Source organism: Fusarium coffeatum (assembly GCF_003316985.1).
Source record: "Fusarium coffeatum strain FIESC_28 chromosome Unknown BRIP53273_contig_273, whole genome shotgun sequence".
Classification (NCBI taxonomy): domain Eukaryota; kingdom Fungi; phylum Ascomycota; class Sordariomycetes; order Hypocreales; family Nectriaceae; genus Fusarium; species Fusarium coffeatum.
Window position 1 is genome coordinate 38,775 of NW_022158064.1, and position 20,069 is coordinate 58,843.

At 49.4% G+C, this 20,069-nt stretch overlaps 4 protein-coding genes across 4 annotated transcripts; 1 reads left to right on the forward strand and 3 right to left on the reverse strand.

Annotated features, from left to right (window-relative positions):
* Window positions 1–743: 743 nt before the first annotated feature.
* On the reverse strand, window positions 744–1,721 carry FIESC28_09874 (uncharacterized protein; the record flags this gene model as incomplete). The annotated part of the gene is made up of 2 exons (XM_031164009.1): window positions 744–1,411; window positions 1,466–1,721. The coding sequence occupies 2 exons, from the start codon at window positions 1,719–1,721 to the stop codon at window positions 744–746; spliced, it is 924 nt and encodes a 307-aa protein (XP_031011905.1).
* Window positions 1,722–3,550: 1,829 nt separating this feature from the next.
* On the forward strand, window positions 3,551–6,349 carry FIESC28_09875 (uncharacterized protein; the record flags this gene model as incomplete). Its single annotated transcript, XM_031164010.1, has 1 exon — window positions 3,551–6,349. One exon carries the CDS (start codon window positions 3,551–3,553, stop codon window positions 6,347–6,349), a length of 2,799 nt encoding a protein of 932 aa, XP_031011906.1.
* A 405-nt stretch (window positions 6,350–6,754) lies between these two features.
* Window positions 6,755–8,565, reverse strand: FIESC28_09876 (uncharacterized protein; the record flags this gene model as incomplete). The annotated part of the gene is made up of 5 exons (XM_031164011.1): window positions 6,755–7,902; window positions 7,968–8,105; window positions 8,169–8,262; window positions 8,322–8,378; window positions 8,446–8,565. The coding sequence occupies 5 exons, from the start codon at window positions 8,563–8,565 to the stop codon at window positions 6,755–6,757; spliced, it is 1,557 nt and encodes a 518-aa protein (XP_031011907.1).
* Window positions 8,566–9,901: 1,336 nt separating this feature from the next.
* On the reverse strand, window positions 9,902–19,759 carry FIESC28_09877 (uncharacterized protein; the record flags this gene model as incomplete). The annotated part of the gene is made up of 6 exons (XM_031164012.1): window positions 9,902–10,045; window positions 10,126–10,546; window positions 11,574–12,118; window positions 12,177–17,429; window positions 17,491–19,562; window positions 19,621–19,759. 6 exons carry the CDS (start codon window positions 19,757–19,759, stop codon window positions 9,902–9,904), a joined length of 8,574 nt encoding a protein of 2,857 aa, XP_031011908.1.
* Between the last annotated feature and the right edge of the window lie 310 nt (window positions 19,760–20,069).

Consider the following 20,069-nt stretch of genomic DNA (forward strand, 5'->3'; position numbering starts at 1 on the left):
AAACCTAGGCCGAGTCGGATGGGAAGGCAGTTGCGTCGGTCGTTCCTGCCTTTGATTTTTAAAAAGTGTGGGATTAGGGCCTTAAGCTCCACTTTGGGATTAGCGGGGTGCGAGCGACAGGCGAGGTATGTATCAATTCTCAGGTTCGGGTGTGGTTTTTCAGCTGCGTTTGATCGATCGTGGCGCAGAGGTGTGGCTGGTGAGTTTCGTGTTGAATCTTGACTGTATTTTTCAACATTGCAAATGTGATGAGCCAATCAATGTCTGCCGGGAGTTGTCAGTACATTACAACTCTTTCGAGTCAATTTTGTCGATGTTTCAGTACAATTATAAGATGCATGGAACTGGATTGATCGTCATGGATAGAACGGTGACTGTAGGTTGATATGATCAGCATGCACATGCAAGATCAGTCTGCCAATCAACTCGAACTGTTAAACATTCAAGTCAGTAATCTTCTCAAGACATCATAGGGGTATACGCACGTTCAGTCGCATTGCATGCATTCTTCTCTCAACTCAGAACAAAGCCGTACACGCATGTGGGTGTGGGATGATATCCTCATTGGGCTCGATTCGCTCTCGTTCGCTTATTCTACATCAGTATTTGTTCTATCCTCATTCCAAATCTCAGGAAGAAGACCAATCAGAAAGAAAAACAAGACAAGTTCAGTAACGCCTTACGCCATCCGACCAGTACCATTATGGGAGTATTGGGGTATCATGATGCCATCTTCTCCTTCCTCATGCCGCCTTTTTGCTTGCTAAAGCAGCTGAGCGCTTGCCAGCTCTTGGGACTTCCTTTCGTGAGAAGAGCGCTTCTCCGTTGACGATCATGCTATGGTCCGCGATCTCCATCTGATCAGTGTTCTCCCCTCTGCCTTCCGTTGCCATGAACCGTTTCATCGTGGATTCCCAAAGCCGAAATCTCTCTTTTCCATGTGTATCACGTTCCACCAAATTTTTCACTTCTTTCTGTTTTCGCATCTTGGATGCTCGTACTAGCCGTCTGAGAGCGTCCTCACCCTGCTGAGCTGTTCTGGCTGCCTCTTCGCGTATCTTCTTAGAATCCCGGATGCTGGTATCCTCTTGGGGAGTGAATTTGTACGTATGTTTGCTGGGGAACTCGGGGAAAGAAGACGGGACGTAATCTTTCTCGTCTTTGTCAGGCTGTCCACTAAGTTCCTCGCCCAGTAGCGGTAATGTCGTGTATGCGTCGAGGTCTTCGGGCAACACATCAACGTAACCGGGAAACGCTTGTGCTTTGGGAACAGGTGGGTTCAAGTGTGGTTTCAGTGATGAGACACTGACGTTGTGCCGTCGTAACGCATGTTCGAAGTCGGTAGGTATGGGGTGCTCACGGCGAGCGGCCAAAGCGAGAGTTTTCGCAGCTTCAATCATACCCTCCAAATCTGATATGGGTCAGTAATCATGCGCTGCTTATGTAGAATCGAGGCGTAACTCACACGTCTCGACCATCCCTGTGAAGCTTTCCATTGCTTCAGGGCTTGCTCCCTGAAACCCATCGTGATTGAGGACCATCGCGATCGAACGTTGAAGACCTGTTCTGGCTTGATAGTGCGGATTCGGTACCAGAGCAGCGACCGAACTGATCTCATCGTCCTCCAGTCGTATCACCTCATTTTCAGATTCTTCTAGCCGAGGGCGCTTCAGATCGGGCTGTTGCTCATCGACGGGTGATAAGCTTCGCTTGGGCGTCATTGTGAAGAGGTTCGCAAGCGTGTGCTTCGCGACGCGATGCAGGCGAAAGAATCAGGATTAAATCCGCTGGTTTCCCATCGATAACTGTGACTTTGCGACGCCTAGCAATTGTATCGTAGTGGCAATCGGTAATGCATGCGAAAGGTACAGGAGACCAGGGAAAGGTAGCTGAATTTGTTATGGATGAATTAGTGAGGCTGAAGGCACGTTCGCGCATGGATGTTATCGGATGGAGCTGTTGCAAGGAGGTGCTAAGCTTTGTTGGTAGCGCCTGGAGAAACCCCGGGTTATTCGTCAATATTCAAGGAGGTCCACCCGCCGCTAAGAGCATAAAAGATGAAATAATTTGGTCATCTTATGTGAGTTTAACAATGCACTTAGACTACTTTATTTTGACGACCTAAGTCTTGGAGGATAATTCTGATGGCGCCTTAGAAGATAACATTTTTTGTCTTGAATTGATTGTACAATTTCTATGTTTCATAGTCTTACTATCTTGGGCTTATACTCACGCCATGGAAATCATCTAGGTTGGCATATCACTTTGACATCTTGTGATCAAGGGTCTAAAGGCATTCCTAGTATCGACGTAGAACACAGCGACGTAGGAAAGATTAATATTGATGGCTACTGGCAGTAAACGAATAGGATGGGTGAGCCAACGGTTGTGTTCAGAGTTACAATCAACAATCTGACACATCATCTTGCCATGTTGCTTTTATCTTATTTTAAGAGGAATTACTTACGATATATTAATGTACTGAAGGTGTCAAATTGCGTCACCCAACTTCTGCTATATTATGTGCCGTGTGCGACATTATTGCCAGTGCAGGTAATCAGTAAGGTTCTAGACCGATAGATCGGCAAAGGCCTGGTCTCTGGGCATGCTAGCCCAAGTACTGTACTTGCTTATACCGCTAAGTTCCTCGATACTCGCAGCATAGCCCACCTGACAGACAAAGTCATGATGGGCCATCACGTACTGTTGTACTTTTCTTATGCATGTCGCTGCATGTGTAGTCTAGGCACTAGGTTTACGTACATATCAGAACGACCACTTTGACCGACAGTTTGAAGCAAGTCGGTAAAATACGGGTTCAATATTACGAATACTGTTGGTGATTACCTAGGTACCTTCAGTTACTGTATCGTCTGGTTGCAGGGTTTCCAGCTCTAGGTTACTTACTGTAGGCACTTAGTCAATATCACTCGAGCATCCATGTCCAAGCGTAGGTTCTGCTGCCTGATGATCCTGATCTGTTCTGTCATGTTGCCCTAACTCACTCGGCGTGTGGTTAGTGTCAGATACTGTAGGCACCTTAAGTTGTAAACTGTATTATCACAGGCAGTAAAACAGGTTATTTAAACCAGTTAGTCTAGGAGGCAACGGACATTTCTTTCACGCTTATCCATCGACATACAATTATTCTAAACTCTGGCCTACCCTGCAGATCGGAATTCAACTCCAGCGACATCAGAATAGGATTGACGTATCCGTATAGTACCGGACTTAGACAACCTTGAGACAAGACCCTGATCGTCTTACCCCCCTGCCCTAACTAAGGTACCTAAAACCCTCAATATCAAAGTTAGTCCCACCCGTCACAAGGAAGGGCGGGTTGTTTGAAGCTTTGCTTTGCTTTGATCTGATCTGCTCTGCTCTGCTATACATAACTTAGTTGATTGAAAGCTGGACTTTCACGGTTCATCTTGTCAAACCACCCACTTCCCTGTCTGCCTACCTGTCTATTCATTTATATGTTTACCTTTCTATATCTATCCTATATTACTCGACTTTCACATTCTACCTTCACGCATCGTTATTCATCATGTTCACTTTCGATCAAGCTGCATTGCCGCAGATCACAACACGCAAAGCACTCATTGCAGTGGATTTCCAACACGATTTTATCTCTCAAGACGGTGCCCTGCATGTCAATGAACCGGAAGGATTTGTTGAGCGAACTGTCAAACTATCAGATGCATTCCGAAGTGTAGGTGACGTTGTTTGGGTTCAGTCTCAATTCAGCGAAACTCGACATGCACCAGAGGAAGATATTGTTCTCAGCGACAAAGCGCCCAAATCATCACAAAGTTCTTCACGAGGCCGGTCAACTGTTCCAGAGAAGGTCGTTGAAACTGTTGGCCCGCCAGACAAGGAAGCTTTCCTCAGCCATCAAGAGGCTGTATGCGTCAAAGCTGACACCCCGGGCTGTCAGATAGCATCTGCTGTTCAAGACTCAATGCAAAAGACAGACGCAAAGCTGTTCAAGTCTCATTACTCGGCCTTTCAGTCAACCCATCTACTGCGTGTCTTGAGAGCCAAAATGGTCATGGAGCTTTTCATCTGTGGATCCTTGACCAATGTTGGCGTATATGCTACAGCTCTGGACGCTGCAGGACATGGCATGGCTATAACCATCGTCGACGACTGCTGCGGCTATCGTACCGAGTCTAGGAAGAGTGCGGCCATAGCATCCATAATAGAACTCACTGGGTGTGAAATTGCTTCATACGATGAGGTTATGGAGGTCATCCAACCGAAACCAAAATCGAAACCAACAAAGTCTCGAGGTGCCAAACCGTCCGCCTCATCGTCAAGTTTGGAAAAGCCACGAGCTGCCAAGCCAGATTCCAACAAAGCGAATGATCGCAAGAAGAGCACCACGCCTGATTTTGTTAAAGATATGACAGGTCTGCGGCTGGCTTCAGATTCACCAAGTCCCGCGGACTCATCAACCAAATCCGAGGCAAAGGGGCTGCCGAAAAGCACAACTGAAGATCGTGACACAAAAGACAACAAAAAAACAGAGATTACAAAGACTGATGGAATAAATCAGGCCACAACTGGCGAGACATCCAATGGAACACTAGCCAAAGATTCATCTACTGCTGAAGTCAAGACCAAGAATGTAGCCGAAGGCAAACCAGACAAAGCGATACAGCAGAGTACCGAAGAAGCATCTACCAGCAACCCGCAGCCTCCAAAGAATTCTAGCAAAGACAACGTTCAAGCTGTTGACGCAAAAGCTCCAGCAGATAAAAGACCAAGCGAGTCGAAGCCCGATTCAACGACGGCCCAGAAGGATACCAAGCAAGAAGAACACACCGATGAGACCGCAGCGCCAACAGATGAGTTGCAAGAAACCCAAAAGGTCAAGAAGCCAATGGCGAGCCATGACAATAGCTTCCAACAGAAAGGCCTTTGTGAAGGAGATACTGATATCATCGAGAATGTTCTGCCTGATTCTTTACTCGACGGCATCTTTAACAAGCTGCGTGACGAGGTTCAATGGCAGCGTATGTCCCACCAAGGAGGGCAGGTTCCACGACTCGTCGCCGTGCAGGGCGAGATTGGTCCAGACGATAGCATCCCAGTCTACCGTCATCCATCCGATGAATCCCCACCACTACTGCCATTTTCCCCGACCGTTCAAGCCATCAGGGCTGAGACGGAGAAACACTTAGGTCATCCCTTGAACCATGTGCTGATCCAGTATTACCGGGATGGCAACGACTACATTTCCGAGCATAGTGACAAGACCCTGGATATAGTCAAGGGATCTTATATCGCCAACGTGAGCCTAGGCGCCGAGCGAACCTTTACTTTCAGGACGAAGAGGAAGGACAAAGATCCGGCTCAAGAAGGAGCTGCATCGCCAGCAGACTCAAAGAGAACGACCCAGCGCGCCAAACTCCCGCACAATTCTTTATGTCGACTAGGCTTACGCAGCAACATGAAGTGGTTGCATGCTATTCGCCAAGATAAACGATTAAAGAAAGAAAAATCCGAGGCTGAACTGGCCTATGAGGGAGGCCGCATATCTCTGACGTTCCGTCATATTGGAACATTCCTGAACCGCGAGGAGACTCTTATCTGGGGCCAAGGAGCGAAAGCCAAGACCCGAGAAGATGCTCACCCAGTCATTAACGGCGAATCTTCCGAAGCTATCGAGATGCTGAAAGCTTTCGGAACAGAAAATCATGCTACAGAGTTCGACTGGGATGCGTACTATGGCAAAGGCTTCGATGTGCTGCATATGAGCAATGCACCTCGTTTCTTTGCCTGCCGCGACCCAATCGTCAATATGCGCATAGTTTTAATGTTGGCCGAATTTGGCGTAAATTACGCAAAGGGCAGTATAACGACAGGATCTGAATCGCCGAACTCTGACAACCTCGTGGTCAAGTTTTCAGACAAGGATAAATCTATCGTTCAAGGTGATTTTGCTCTCATGATGTATTTGGATGCCCGCTATGGTATGGGAAGACCAGGCAGTACTCCACAAGCTTCTAGCGATCTCGCCGTCCGACTCACTCGCTTCCAGCGTGCCATGACCTTATTAGATACCTGGCACAACCTGCCCAAGATCGATGACAATGGCAAGCGGGATCTCAAGTCTCTTAGACAGGAACTTGAAGCTTGGGATGGTTTCGTGGGAGAGGATGAACACCCTTTTATTGCCAGTATGGAGATGACGCTGCCTGATTTTGCAATTTGGCCAGTCCTCCACAGCATGGTTGGAGAAACAGGCCTTGATGCTTTGGATGGATTAAAGAATCTCCAAGAGTATTACAAAATGGTAGGGGAAAGGCCAAGCACAAAGAAAGTGCTTGGCAAGGAGTAGAAGACAATTTTCGATAGCTCATAATAGATATTCGGACGTGTTAGAGTATGAGATATAATTTGTTTATTTCCAGCGATGTAGTTGCATTGTGGAAATTGCTATGCTGGCGAACCAATATCTATTTCGTGTCAATTATTCAATCTCCATGAACTGAGAGCTTCCACAGTCACAAATATCACATTAGAAAACAGTAGAATACAAATGAGCCATGGCGAGGGATGCGATGAAGTCAGGAATAAGATGGGTATGTACAGTGATATGTGCTATACGCAACTCTCCCCGAGCGGCGTATCATAGGTAGATCCAGCTAAAGAATTGTTTGTGCTGACCCCCCGCCATGGGTCAGATGGTTCGATTCGGTGTATTATCCAAACGCCTTTGAACTAACTGATTGCCAGTTGAGCGTTATTGCGACGTGCTCCATGGCAGAGGGTATGTGCCTACCCAATCCTCAACCTCACTTCGCAGCTGGACGATTTCGGATTGTGTCTCCCCATCGCCGAGGTGCTCTAGGAATACCTTGATTTTACCGGGGCTCTTGTCGCCCTTCTCCTCAGCCACCTTTCGGGCAGCCTTATCAATACGGGCAGCGATAGTGACGGCACGATCAACAACATCGGCGACGCGAACAAAGTCGTCCTCATTAAAGCCGCGAGTGGTCATGGCCGGTGTACCCATACGAAGGCCACCAGGAACCAGTGCTGAACGGTCTCCAGGGACTGTATTCTTATTGGCCGCAACACCAACCAATTCCAGTACACGCTCTACTCGGCCCCCGTCAATGCCTTGAGGTTTCAGGTCGGCTAGGACCAAGTGGTTGTCTGTTCCTCCACTAACAAGCTTATAACCCAACCCCCCCTTTCCTTTGGGCTCACTCAAGCGTTTCGCAAACGCTTTAGCATTCTTCAGTACTTGAGTCTGATATGCTTGGAATTCAGGAGTTTGGGCTTGCTTGAGAGCCACGGCGAGAGCTGTGATGGTATGGTTGTGGGGACCGCCTTGGTGGCCAGGGAAGACAGAGTTGTTGATTGGGCCTTCAAGGTCGTATAGGATATCCTCCTTTGTTTTAGGATGCTGTTTTCGAACGCCTTTCCTGTAGAAGATCATGGCACCTCGAGGTCCTCGTAAACTCTTGTGGCTAGTCGTGGTTACAATATCTGCATGTGCAAAAGGTCCAGGTATAACCTTAGCTGCAACTAAACCCGAGATATGGGCAATATCAGCAAGAAGGTAGGCGTTAACCTTGTCACAGATCTCTCGCATACGCTGATAGTCGATAAGACGGCTATATGCACTTGCGCCAGCAACGATAATTTTAGGTCTGTATATGCTTGCCATCTCCTCCAGTTTATCATAATCGATGTATCCAGTAGTTTCGTTCAATCGGTATGGTAGAGTTTCGAAGTATTTTGAGATGGCTGAAATCTTCTTGGTCGGTGTTTGGTAACCATGTGATAGATGACCACCATGCGGTAGGTCCAGGCCCATCAAACGATCATGTGTGTTGAGTAAAGCGGAATAAACGTAGAGGTTGGCGGGTGCACCGGACAGAGCTGACGAAGATAATCAGCATCACTGGAAGACCTAGAAAGTACGAATTCTGTTCCTATTTACCAACCTTGAACATTGACCCCCCATTGCTTTGGGTCAAGGCCGAACGATTCCAAAGCGCGATGTTGGCAAAGTCTTTCGGATTGATCAATGAATTCGTTTCCACCGTAGTACCGAGCGCCTGGGTATCCTTCCGAGTATTTGTCTGTGAAGCTTGTTAGCCTTCCGAGTTGCTGTAGATGCATCTGCCTTGGTCGTCAAAGCTCACTTTGCATCACACTACCGAGTGCATCGAGCACAGCCTGGGAGGTAAAGTTCTCGGAAGGAATTAGGTTTATGAAGTGTTTCTGTCGGTTTTTCTCCTGCCCAGTTGATCAATAAAGGAGTCCTGCGACGAAATCCCGTTATCAAGATAACTAACCTTCTCGATAATGTCGAAGACGGCGGGGTCAGCTTTGTTCAGGTGGGCTGAGAGAGCCTGTGAGAGAACACGCAATTCGTTAGACCGTAGGCTTATTGTATAAATGCAATTGAACAAAACGCACTTGTTGTTGATCCTCCAAGGTCAAAGATGAAGCCGGACGAGTACATGTTGCGGATACGACGACTGGTTTCGCAATGCGTCGCAAGACACGCGAGGTGCCTCTCACGCCTGTGAGAGACATGGCGGAGTGTAGCTGTCGGATGGAAGGCAAATCGACAATAACAGCGGAGGAGGAGAAGAAGAGTGGCTGTTGAAGTATTCACCAAAGACCAAACACGAATTGACGATGTGGTTGTGACTATTCAACGGCGCGTTCGCTCAGGACGTCATCGACTGATACGATGCGATGGTATGGGCTTATTTAGTGCCGACGAGGTAGCGGAGATGGAGGTGGAGGAAGTCCGGGCAGGGCCGAGACTCGAATGATACCCAGGCATAGGCTCAATGCCTTTCATTCAGGCCAACAGCCAGTACCTGCGTAGGATGTACCTACCTGCTAAGCTCCCCTGTTTATGCTGTGCTCAGCGCTTGACATGTCCAGAGCACCTGCTGTTTACGCAACCGCTCCAGTGGGGCTGGGATACGCATGGAAATCCAGTACCATCAAACCAAGTACTGTACTGTGCATCTCGATAACATCCATCCATCAGATGGACCCAACCTCAATCCAACCCTTGTGGTTACCATCAAGTCCTAGCCACAAGTATTGCTGTGGCGGTGATCGAGGTATATAATGAATGAAATGACCCTCCTCTTATTCCCTTTCCTTTTCCCTTCTTTATCAACTAAATTGGGCGTGATGTGACCGCTAAGACAGCAAATTGGTTCATCCGCTTCGGCGGGAGCATGCTGAGATGCCCTGGCACAAACTCACCACTCATGAGGGGCCAATATGAAGGAATCTGATCCAACTTTAGTTGATCTTAACCTTGTCTTCTATCACTATCTTTTTCACCCTCATTCTAGTTAGGTAGTTAGCATTCGCTTACGTAGTTGATTTGTCTCCTGCCGGCAACCCCAGCCTATCGGGGAACAGATGCTGTCCTCAATTCGTGATTGCTTCTATGCCTTATGACATTCGAGACGTGATTTTATGCTACTGAAACCGCCATCTGTGAAATGAGGGGAAGATGTTTCGCGATGTTGCGAGCAAAAATCGAGGCTTACAAAGGTGTGGCCCGCGAGGTGGGCCTTGATCACATTCGCTAATCGATTCGACAATGCAAACCAAACGTGACATATGGGACTTCAGATGCAAGTCCAACGCACACATTATTTTCAAGACTGGCAGTACTGTTGCGGTGATGAGCAAAACAATTGCTCTCATGACAAGGTCGTAAATGGGAAAACATCCAAGCATCCGAGCATCATCGATTCCATTTTTAAATGCTACGTGCCTGAACCCCGCCGGTACAAGTGTAGAAACCAGAAGGGCATAAAAAAAGACCCAACCCGCAGACTCCGTATACAGCCTCCTCTCAAGACCGAAATGTTGTCGTTGTCCACTAGGCTTACATTTACTCCTCGGCAAGGAGAGCATTTCGCTTCGCCGCCGCACGCTCCTGCTTGCGCTCGCGGGCAGCCTTGTTCTTCGCACGCTTGGCATCCATCTCCTCCTGAAGGGCAGTCTCGCGGGCCTTCTCAGCCTTGGCACGGTGAATCTGTAAATCTCCATGTCAGCAGGCATCCCTCGTCGTGACCCCGGTGATGGGGTATCTTGATGGATAGGACTAAGACGTACGTGCTCAACGAGGGCACGCTTGTGCTTGAAGGCGTTACCCTTGCTGCTGTGGTACAGCTCGTGGTAGAGGTGCTTGTCGATCTTTCCGCTGGCACGGTACTTGACCAAAAGACGGCGGAGGACTCGGAGGCGGCGCATCCAGAGGACCTGGCTGGGCATACGGGCATCGGCGGTACCCTTACGCTTACCGTAACCACGGTGTCGGCCCTCTCGTCGGGCGAGGTTCAGCTCGCGGGCGCGCGATCGAGAGTGCTGGGTGACGGGCTTTCGGATGATGAGGCCATCGGAGATGAGCTTTCGGATGGTCTGGCGAGAGTTGGCGTTGGAGATCTCGCTCTGCTCGTTGGGGTCGAGCCAGATCTTGCGCTTGCCACAGCCGATGACCGATGAGGCCAGGCGCTTCTGAGTTCGCAGGTTGACCCTGTAGTCGTAAAGAAAATTATCGATTAGCCACCAGTCTCCTCTGATATAATATGATGATGATAATTGGTGTTGAAGATTTTCCCAAGCACCGAGCCCGTGAACGAAGCCATCAAAAGCATTTGTTCCCAGCTCGTGTACTATTCCCAAAACTCCTTCTGCATCACATTCTCGCTCTTCTCATCGTTCGGTGACACTTACATCTTGATTGTCGTTAGTGGTGACGGCTGGCCCTCGATGAAAGTTGGATGAAGACAGAGGCGAGGGGTTGCAAAGAATGTTCAGATTTCGCTGTCTGTTCCGAACGGTGGGTGCGCTAACGAGGCGAGGCCCTAATCTCTGTGCACGTGACCGCGCCACAGAACGCTATTTTCTTGTCTACTTTACGTATTGTCTTTTTCGTTCCAATTGGCAAAAAATGTTTAGATCATTCATTTAATTTGGTCTTAACGTCTATTCGGAGTGTCTCCTCCCATGTGATGACGGTTACATATTGAACTGGTGTGCAGTTCCTGCCGTATTCACTAATCTTATGTTCAGGTAGTTAGACCATCGTGAATTTGGCTTGCGAGTGATGCATCATCAAGATGAGTAGCTACCTATCTGGTGGAACAGTTCGACAACGACTATGCTTTTCAAAAAGTAGCCCGGTATGGGTCACATTGGGAAATTTATGACTAGAGCTTGACTCGACGAATGTGTTTGGAACGGTTCTTGCAATTAGTTTCTTTGCTGAACCATTTATGACCCCACACGAATCGTGCTGATCCCATCAATCGATCTATCAACACGACATCGTTTTACTTTATTTGAGGTTTCAAGGGTAAAAAGTAATATTGTTGGGCGAGAAGTGCTTCATAATATATCGATCATTCACACTAACTACCTGTGGAACTATGTATATGTGATAGTCCAGCTACAAGCACTATTCACTTTTGTATGTCGCCAGACAACATGATTAAATCTTATATATTTGTCTGATTCATGCAATACGACAGACAACAACTCTTTATGGAGTATAAATTTACGAGAATGCTTCGCTGCCCACATCGACCTTGCCCACACTCCAGATTTCCTTCTCATCCTCTGCTTCATCGTTCGATAAGCCGAGCCCTCCTTGTCCACCCTCGGCTTCGCGCCTCTCGCGGGCTTGGGAACCAAGCCTCATCGCAACACGTTTGAAGTAGTCACCCATGCTTCTCTTGGTGTTAGGAGCAAGGTCTGCACCGGGACCAGCCATAAACTTATCAAAGATGCGGCTCTCCTCATCTGCCACATTGAACAGCTCCACAAATGCCGCTTCTGCAGCAAGTTTGACAGGAATAACGGGGTCTCGAACGCTGGCAAATATGGGTTGTGCGAGCAGAGCAACGTGAGGTCGGACCATTTCCATGTCTTTCCGGCTGACAGTACGAACCACGACAAGGGCAAGTCGACGGGAGTCGGTTGCATTGCCAGGCTGAATAACGGAAGCCAGAGCCTCAAAAATACCCTTTGTTGTCTCAAAGGTCTTAGCGGAATCCGAGAGCAGATACTTTCCAGTAGCAAGAATGCAGTTATCGGCGACAAAGACCTATTGGAAAGAATTAGTTTACTGGAACAAACAAACAAGAGTTCAGCTTGCTACTCACATTCTTGTTGGTGATACCCTGGCACAGCAGGTCGGGCAAGTCGGCCAAGGAGCTTTGAAGCAGAGCATCCGGGGACTCGGCCAGAACCGAGTTCAACGCGAGCACAGAGGAATGTGTAAAGTGTGTAGTGGCCACACGGTTCTTCAACAAGCCCAGAGCGGCTTCTTCAGGAACGTTCTTGATGAGTGCGCCCAGCAGCTTAGCGTTAGTGATAGTCATTGTCTCATCTCTCTCGTCTGTGTCCATATCGATGAGTGACAAAACAGAAGCTCGAGAGGCCTCGCCCATATTGGCACCTGCTTTGCTGATGACCTCGTACAGTGCCTTGAGCATAGCAGTTTTGACGCCGGCATCTGCTGTCTTGGATCCAGTGACAAGTTCAGCAATGAGGGGATCAATACGCGGTGTATACTTGATCAAGGTTCCGAGCGCCTTGGCAGCTCGTGTTCTCAATGTCTCACTGGATGGATCCGCAAGGGATTTGGCGAATGTGCGCTGGAGCTGAGGAAGGAAAGGCTTCAAGGCGGCAGGCATCTTGTCCAGTAGGTTGTTGAGGGTCAGGAGAATTGCCGACTTGACCTCAGTAGCACGCTCTGAAACGACTCGGATCAGGGGACCAGTAATCTGGGTCACGAATGGCTTGAGAGAGGCCTCACTTGTCCTGTCAATGATATCGGAAATACCCAAAGCAGCCTGGACTCGCTGATCGGCGGTACCGTTCATGAGACCCTGCAAGAAGATGGGCAGAATGGCATTGATGCCCTTTGGTAGCTCGAAACCGCGCAGGTTCGCCCCTGCGACACCAACGCGCTGGAGGGTTTGACGTGTTGAGATAACAAGTGACTCCATCTCCTCCTTCCGAAGCTTCTTAGTGAAGGCACTGAGAGCTGTCCAGGAAGCCTTGACAACATCGGTGTCTCTATCGTCAAACGAATTGAGGAGGGAACGGATGATATCCTGGTTGTATCGTGAATAATCAACGCTGGCAGCCGCGAAGAAGTTACCCATGTGGTGTGCAGTAGCTGCTCGGCGACGGTGATCCTCGTGTTTGAGAAGCTGCAATAGAACGTTCATGACAGTATTGAGGCCGTCATATTCGTCAATGGACTGAATGACAGTGTCGAAAGACGTGGCCAGCTCTTCGCGGAGGCCATCCTCCTTGCAATTGATCTCGTTATCCATAAGAGAATTGATAATATTCGGCAGACGACGGTTCATTGCAGGACCAGCCACCTTGGATAAGGAGGCAAGAGCCTTGGCATCGAATGACGAGATGGGAGGAGTCGTGAGTGTTGGTATAAGGTTCGGCAAGATAATGTTTGATCGGGTTGTTTCAGTAAGCAGCGTAAGAAGAGCTTGCAGAGCGTTGTCCGCTTCGCCCTCGGAACGCAAGAGGTTGAGAAGGAAGGGAAGAACCTGATCGACTGCTCGCTTGCCAAAGATTTGTTGAAGCGAATCGAAGGCCTCTGCTGCGGCTTCTCGAACATCTTCATCCGAGTCGGTAAGTGCTGTACGGACGACTGAAATAAGGGTCTTCTCGTGGTCTTCGAGAGCCTCAGGGGAAGCGGAAGAAATAAGTTCTCTCAACGCGAGACAGATACCCTGCTTGGCATCGACGTCGACAGACGTCTGCAGACCTTCCTCCAAAGTGGGAAGAAGACTTGATAGAACACCATCTCCAGCTTTTCGGATAAGCTCTCCGAGGGCATTGCTGGCGATGACCTTGTGCTCCATGTTGGAGCTTCCCAAACGTCGGATGAGAAGTTGGGTGAGGGTTGGCACAAGCTCCTTGAGGGTCCTGGGGCTGTGAACAAGGACCTTCCAGACAGCGATAGCGGCTGATCGAACCGCGCCAGCTGTATCGCATCGGCATACGTAAAGGGCTGATAGGATCTTGTTGCGCTTTTCTTCACCGAGGGTTTCCTTGAGAGATGCACCAGCCTCCTTAATGTTCTCGTCGTCTTCGATATCTTCAGCATCGGTACCGGCCTTGATACCGGTGAGGTTGAACAAAAGATCTCCAACGAGTTCGACAGAGCTGAGTCTGATTCTGTAGCTGTCATCGGCGAGACCGCGCTCGAGCTCTGGCAGCAGGAGATCGACAGCTCGAGCAGCGAAGTTCTTTACTAACAAACGGCCTGCTCGTAGTGCAGTTTCACGAATAGATTCAATGTCGTCAGCCAGACCAGCAAGAATAGGTGGTACAATGCGGCCCAGGTAGTTGGAAAAGCTGTTGCCGAAGCATACAGGAAGGAAGATGAAAAGGGACATGAAGCCCTCGCGGACTGCAGGTTTGGAGGACTCGACATTCTGGAGAATGGTTGGGAGGGTCTCCTCCAGTCTCGTCGTTCCCAGTCCAGCAAGAACCTCGCTGAGAGCCTGGGCAGATCCCAACCGGTCGCCAGCACCAGTGTCTGACTTGAGGGTCTGCATGAGACCGGGAATAAGATCGGGAAGCGTGTCTTCTCCAAGTTTCTCCACCAAAGAACCGAGAGCCCTGGAGGCTGTAGCTCGAGTGGTTGGTACCGGGTCAACAACGGCGACCTTGAGGCCAGCCACAAGCACAGGCAAGTGCATGATAACGTCCTTCTTCTCCGTCAAGTGAGCCAAGCTGCCAATGACTTGCGCTGCCTTGCGCTTGGTATTGGAACGATCCGCCAAACCGCGTTGCAAAATACGAGTGACCAGTGCCAGGGAGGGGGCATCGAGATAATGGACGAATTGAACCTTGATGAGTGAGTCCAAAGCCTCGTCTGTGTACTTCGTGGGATCGCTGAGAGCCTTGAGAATGATATCAACCAGGGACTTGATCTCGGGGTTGTTGATGACTTCACCAAATCTCTTCAAGCTTCGATTAGCTGCGGCTCTGACTTCCTTGTGACTGTCGTTGAGCACGCCGGTGAGAGGAGGAATGATGTCGGGCAAACTGTTGGCAAGCTGTTGAGGGTCTAGATATGCCATAGCACCGAGAAGGTCACATGCACCCTTCTTACTTCTCCATTGCTGTTCCTCTAGACCGTAAAGAAGCGTTGGCATGATCTTCTTGACACCGTAAGAGCTCAGTTTGGCAAAACATGCCTTGGCTGACGCCAGACAGGCATCTCGCACATTGGCATTGGCATCACCAAAGCCTGTCAGCAACTGAGGCACGATTTGGATCACATAAGGCTCAAAGACACGTCCGAGCATAGTGGAAAGAAGCTCGTACGCAAGCAAAGCAGCCTCACGTTGGTTTGCCTCCTTCTTGTTCTCCATAGCATCAGTGAGAGTTGAGATAATTCGGTATTCTCGTAGTGATGCAATGCCACGACCCATAACAAGTCCAGCCAGACCATACGCCGAACCTCGCTGGACGGCGTACTTCTTTGAGCTAAGAAGCTGCTCCATGATCTGACCGAAATACTTGGAGGATTGGTCTGGGCAGGCTTGAATGAGGGGAGGCAAGCATTCGGCAATAGCGTATTGCACTGTTTCAGAAGGCGTACTCAGAGTTGCCACTAGGCGATCAATGACAATAGGGATCTTGGGGTCACCAGGGCTCAGGTGACGAGCTAAAGCACCATACATGATGATGACAGCTTCGTTTACACGATCAGCTGCATCGCTGTTCGTGTCTGGCTGCTCCAAAGTCTGCTCAAACTTTGACATGAGTTGGTCAAGGATAGTCTTGCCGTGGATCTCGATTGCCTTGATTGAGGCATCCAGCATCTCACTGCGTACGGCTCCGTTCTTATCACCAAGAGGACCGGCGCTAATAAGGAAGCCAAACAATGGATCCAGCTGATTGGCATCAATAACTGAAGCGAGCTCTTTGAAAGCCGTTGCGATACCCTGCCGGCCCTCCCAAGGATCAGATAGATCCATCTTCTTTGGCATCCCGAATTCATCTAATTGTTGAACGCGGGGTTTCGCTAGCTCGGCATACGTAGACTTAAGTTGCTCGAGCACAGCTTCCAAAGTCCCCTGGTGAAGACTGACTGCTTCAGCAAGGGCGCGAGCAGTGCTGCGACGCAGCTGGCCATCCTTGCTCTCAAGAAAAGGTAGCAATCTCAATGGCACTGCCTCTGTAATTTCGAAGCCACTTTCCTCCAAGATTTCCCTACCCAAATCCTGATTCTCTTCCTCGTCGTCGTGAGCAGCAATCCATATCTCGTCGGAATGACCTAGTTCGCTCATATCGACTTCGGCACTGATCGATTGCAACACCGTAGATCTGACCCGTGTTTCGGGCACCAACGTACCCTTTGCCAAAACCATCATCTCCTCGGTATCCATGTTCGGAGCGATGCAGCGGCACATATCAGCAAAACAGTCTTTGAGGAGCTTGTAATGTTGAGCATATGCTTGCATCGAACTGATGAGGACCGAGAGAAGCTCCGCTCGGGGTACAGCCTCATCTGCACAAACATCTGTATGGTACGAAAGGAACTCGATAGCCAAAACTAATTGAGCATCGGCGTCGTCTGCCGAACTGCCAACTCCGCCCTTGCGTAGAAGATCCAATACGAGCGGCAGGGCATAAATAAGCGAGACAGAATCGAAAGGTCGCTGCTCGCCCGCAAAACGCAATCGGTAGAGGACTCTTGTAATCAAATCCTCTACAGCTTCCTCTTGATAGTTTTCCGACAAAGACACGTCACGCAGTCTTAGAGCTGCAATTCCCACGAAAGGCCTCATCGATCCCAGACGCTCTGTCACCTTTTCGGCGCAAGTGATATAAGCCAAAGGTGCCGCGTCGCCTGTAATCAGCGTGGCACCAGCGTCCATGATACCGACTAGGAGGGACACTGCAGTGCCGAGCCATTGCGTGGCATCGGTTGGCGGACCAGTGGCCAAGCTGCGGATGATACCAATGCCTCGCAAAAGCCTTGCCACAGTCTGAGTTATTGACTGTCTAATTTGACTTTCTTTCTTGAGTTGGGCGTTGACTTTCGCGTTCTCTTCAGGGGTAAGCTTCTTTTGTTGACCTTTCTTCTTCTCAAGCTGTCCCCTGAGCTCTTCCTCCCATTTAAGAATATCGTAGTCCTTGTTATTCTTATCCAGAACTTGCTGAGACTTCTTTGCGAGCACGTCAATGAACGCAGTGCCCTCAGCGGTTCTATAGATAGCGGCTTCGACAGGACCGACGTCTTGTAATTGTTCCACATTGAGGTCTCGGCGCAGTGTATCCAGCAGGCGTGGGATAACAGTCTCAGGAGCAACGAAAGCCAGATCGGCGGCTGCATTGTACGCGGCCTTCTTGACGACCTCATTCTAGCACTTTGTTAGCAAAACTGTCCAGTTTCTGAACACGGGTGGTAGTGGGCCTGCAAACCTTCTGATCAAAAGATGTTCTGACTTCGATCTCGTTCATAAGCTCGTCTTGGTATTTTGTTACAAGATTACCAGGATCCAATTCCATCCTAAGACACAAATCAATCCAGCTCGCTCTTGGTATCAGCTCTGGTCGTGCTAGAACAAGAAGGCTGTTTGCCTGAGATTCAAGGTCTTCCTTGGCAACAGACTGGCCAGACTTTTCTATGTCAGTGGGAGTTAAACAAATGGACTTTACGACCTGGATCAAGTTTTGCGCGTTTGATGACTGTTCATTCTCGCTGGATCCGACACGCTCGAGATGATCCCACAGGCCATTGACGATGCAGGTGGACACCGATCGCGGGTTATGGACATAGAGATCAGAGAGCAGTTTGGATGTTTCCTGCTGGATCGTAGCGGGCACGCTGTGGGCAATGATCAGATGGATGAATGCTTCAGACCAAGCAAGAGCCACCTGTTTGTCCCCATTCTGTTCGAGGCTCTGGGAAACAGAACTCAAAGCACGCGCAAACCATCCAAGATCTTCGTTGGCTGTCACTTTAGAGTAGATTCGATGGCTGAGGAGGAAGGATGACTTGGGATCCAGGGACAATGATTGCTTTGTTACCGATGCTTTCGTTAAACAAGATTCTGCTGTAGAACCGGGAAGTAGTCGATGTATGTGCAGGCTCACAGCTGTCAAGATGTAGGCACCAACAACAAGACCGCTCTGGGCAGCAGAGGCGGCATTAGCTGTCACTTCCGTGAAGGTTGTGACGAGCTTTGGTACAACGGCCTCCACAAAAGCAACCATACCAGGGGATACTGATTGTGCTTCGGCAAGGGATTGTAGAATGGAACCCACGCGGAGCAACCAACACTTGCGAGAAGGTATCTTCTTTTCAGCAAGCCCCTTGGTAATTGACTCCAGGACAGATTTGGGCACCTCACTGTCTTGAGCCAGCAGAAAAGCTACGGCATTTGCCAGGGCTGATGTCTCTGAAGCTAAAGCGCCCTCGTTACCTTCCTTGGCAGATATAGTGGCCGCCGCAGTGGCAATCTGTTCGGCACTTGAGGTCGAAAGAGGGGTGGATTCAAGCATCTGTGCGTGCAGAATTCGATGATCTGGAGATGCGAGCTTTCCTGCTTTGAGAGGGCTTGCGATCTCATTTACGACCTTCTCCAACGAGGCGGTATCATTCGATCTTTGCACTAAAGCACGGAAAGCATCCAAAGCACCCGCACGAATCGCTGCATTGGTAGACTTGGCATTTGACAACAATGGTTTGAGAAGATTTTGCTCAAGAACCTTTGAAAGATCAAAACTGTCAGGTAGAGCCCGGACAAGAGGCGTGACAACACCACCGAGAATAACCTCGGGCGCACGAAGAAGACCTTTCTCGAGAGCAGGGACCAGCTCCTTGGAGAATTCTTCAGGAGTTGCGAATGAAGCAAAGAAATCACCAAGCCCTAGCACTGCATGCTCCGGAACAGCGACACGGGAGCCAATTATCTCTCTCGTAAAGAAGTCATAGTACTTGGGTTTGAGGGTATCAAGAATAGGTCGTAAGTGATCCTTCCTAGAAGATACACCAGCGATAACTCCAAGAAGAACAGCATTTCTGGGGGTGGATTGGGCGCCCTTTGTAGCTAGGATATCGACGGAAGAGGAGAGTCTCTTCTCGCTAGATTCTGGTGACGAGAGAAGCTTTCGAAAGCCTCTCCTTGTAACAATGATAGCAGAGTGGGCGACAGATTTCCTCGAGGTGGGCTGGTGGCATTTGTCCAACGCATCGGCGTCTGTCAAGATAATATCAGAAGCAAATTGGTCCCACAATGAGGCATCGAGATGTTGCATGAACAAGCTACACCATTCGACGAGTACAAAGGCGTTGGTAGGAGCAATGCCATGTTTCTGGCTTTCCTTGCGCAGGGCGGTGATGAGCGGGGCAATGGTCTTGGAGTCGACGCCAGCTGAGATCAAGGCAACCAGACACTTCTGAACGGATAGTCGGGACTGTCTATCAGCATAGAAAGCGTATGTACCGAAAAGCAGTTGAGTGAGGCGTGCAATTGAGGCGTTGTCGAGGGCTGCGGGACAAAGGTTAGTTGGCTGATAGGCCTTGGTGAGCTGCAGGGACTTGCGCACATTTTTGGGTAAGCTTTTCCTCGATGGAGCGTAGCTGGGTGATTCGAACATTGGTCGAAGAGGAGGCCAGAGCCTGTTTCACGGCCGTGATGTCGAGGTTGGCCTGGTCGCCAGTTTGGGATGAGTCGCCGTTAGACATTCTGGAGTTCGGATATATAGGTTTGTGTTTGGCTTGATGAACTCATCTGGGGCTACCAGAGCTCGCAAACGCCGGATCTGAGGCGTATCCGCGGTCGGGGCGGAGAGAAAGGTAAATCCAGAGAGTTTGGTGATGAGTGGTTGGTGGTGTTTTGGATTTTTCGGGCACCAAATCCGTTAAGTGAGAATGGAAATATCTATCAAGAGGTAGGTATGGACTTTGACCCCACGTCGAAGCAATAGGTAACCTAACTTACATAACACTGTTTTTTCCCGTGGAGCTGTTTGAGGCTGCCCTGCCCGCCCACCTG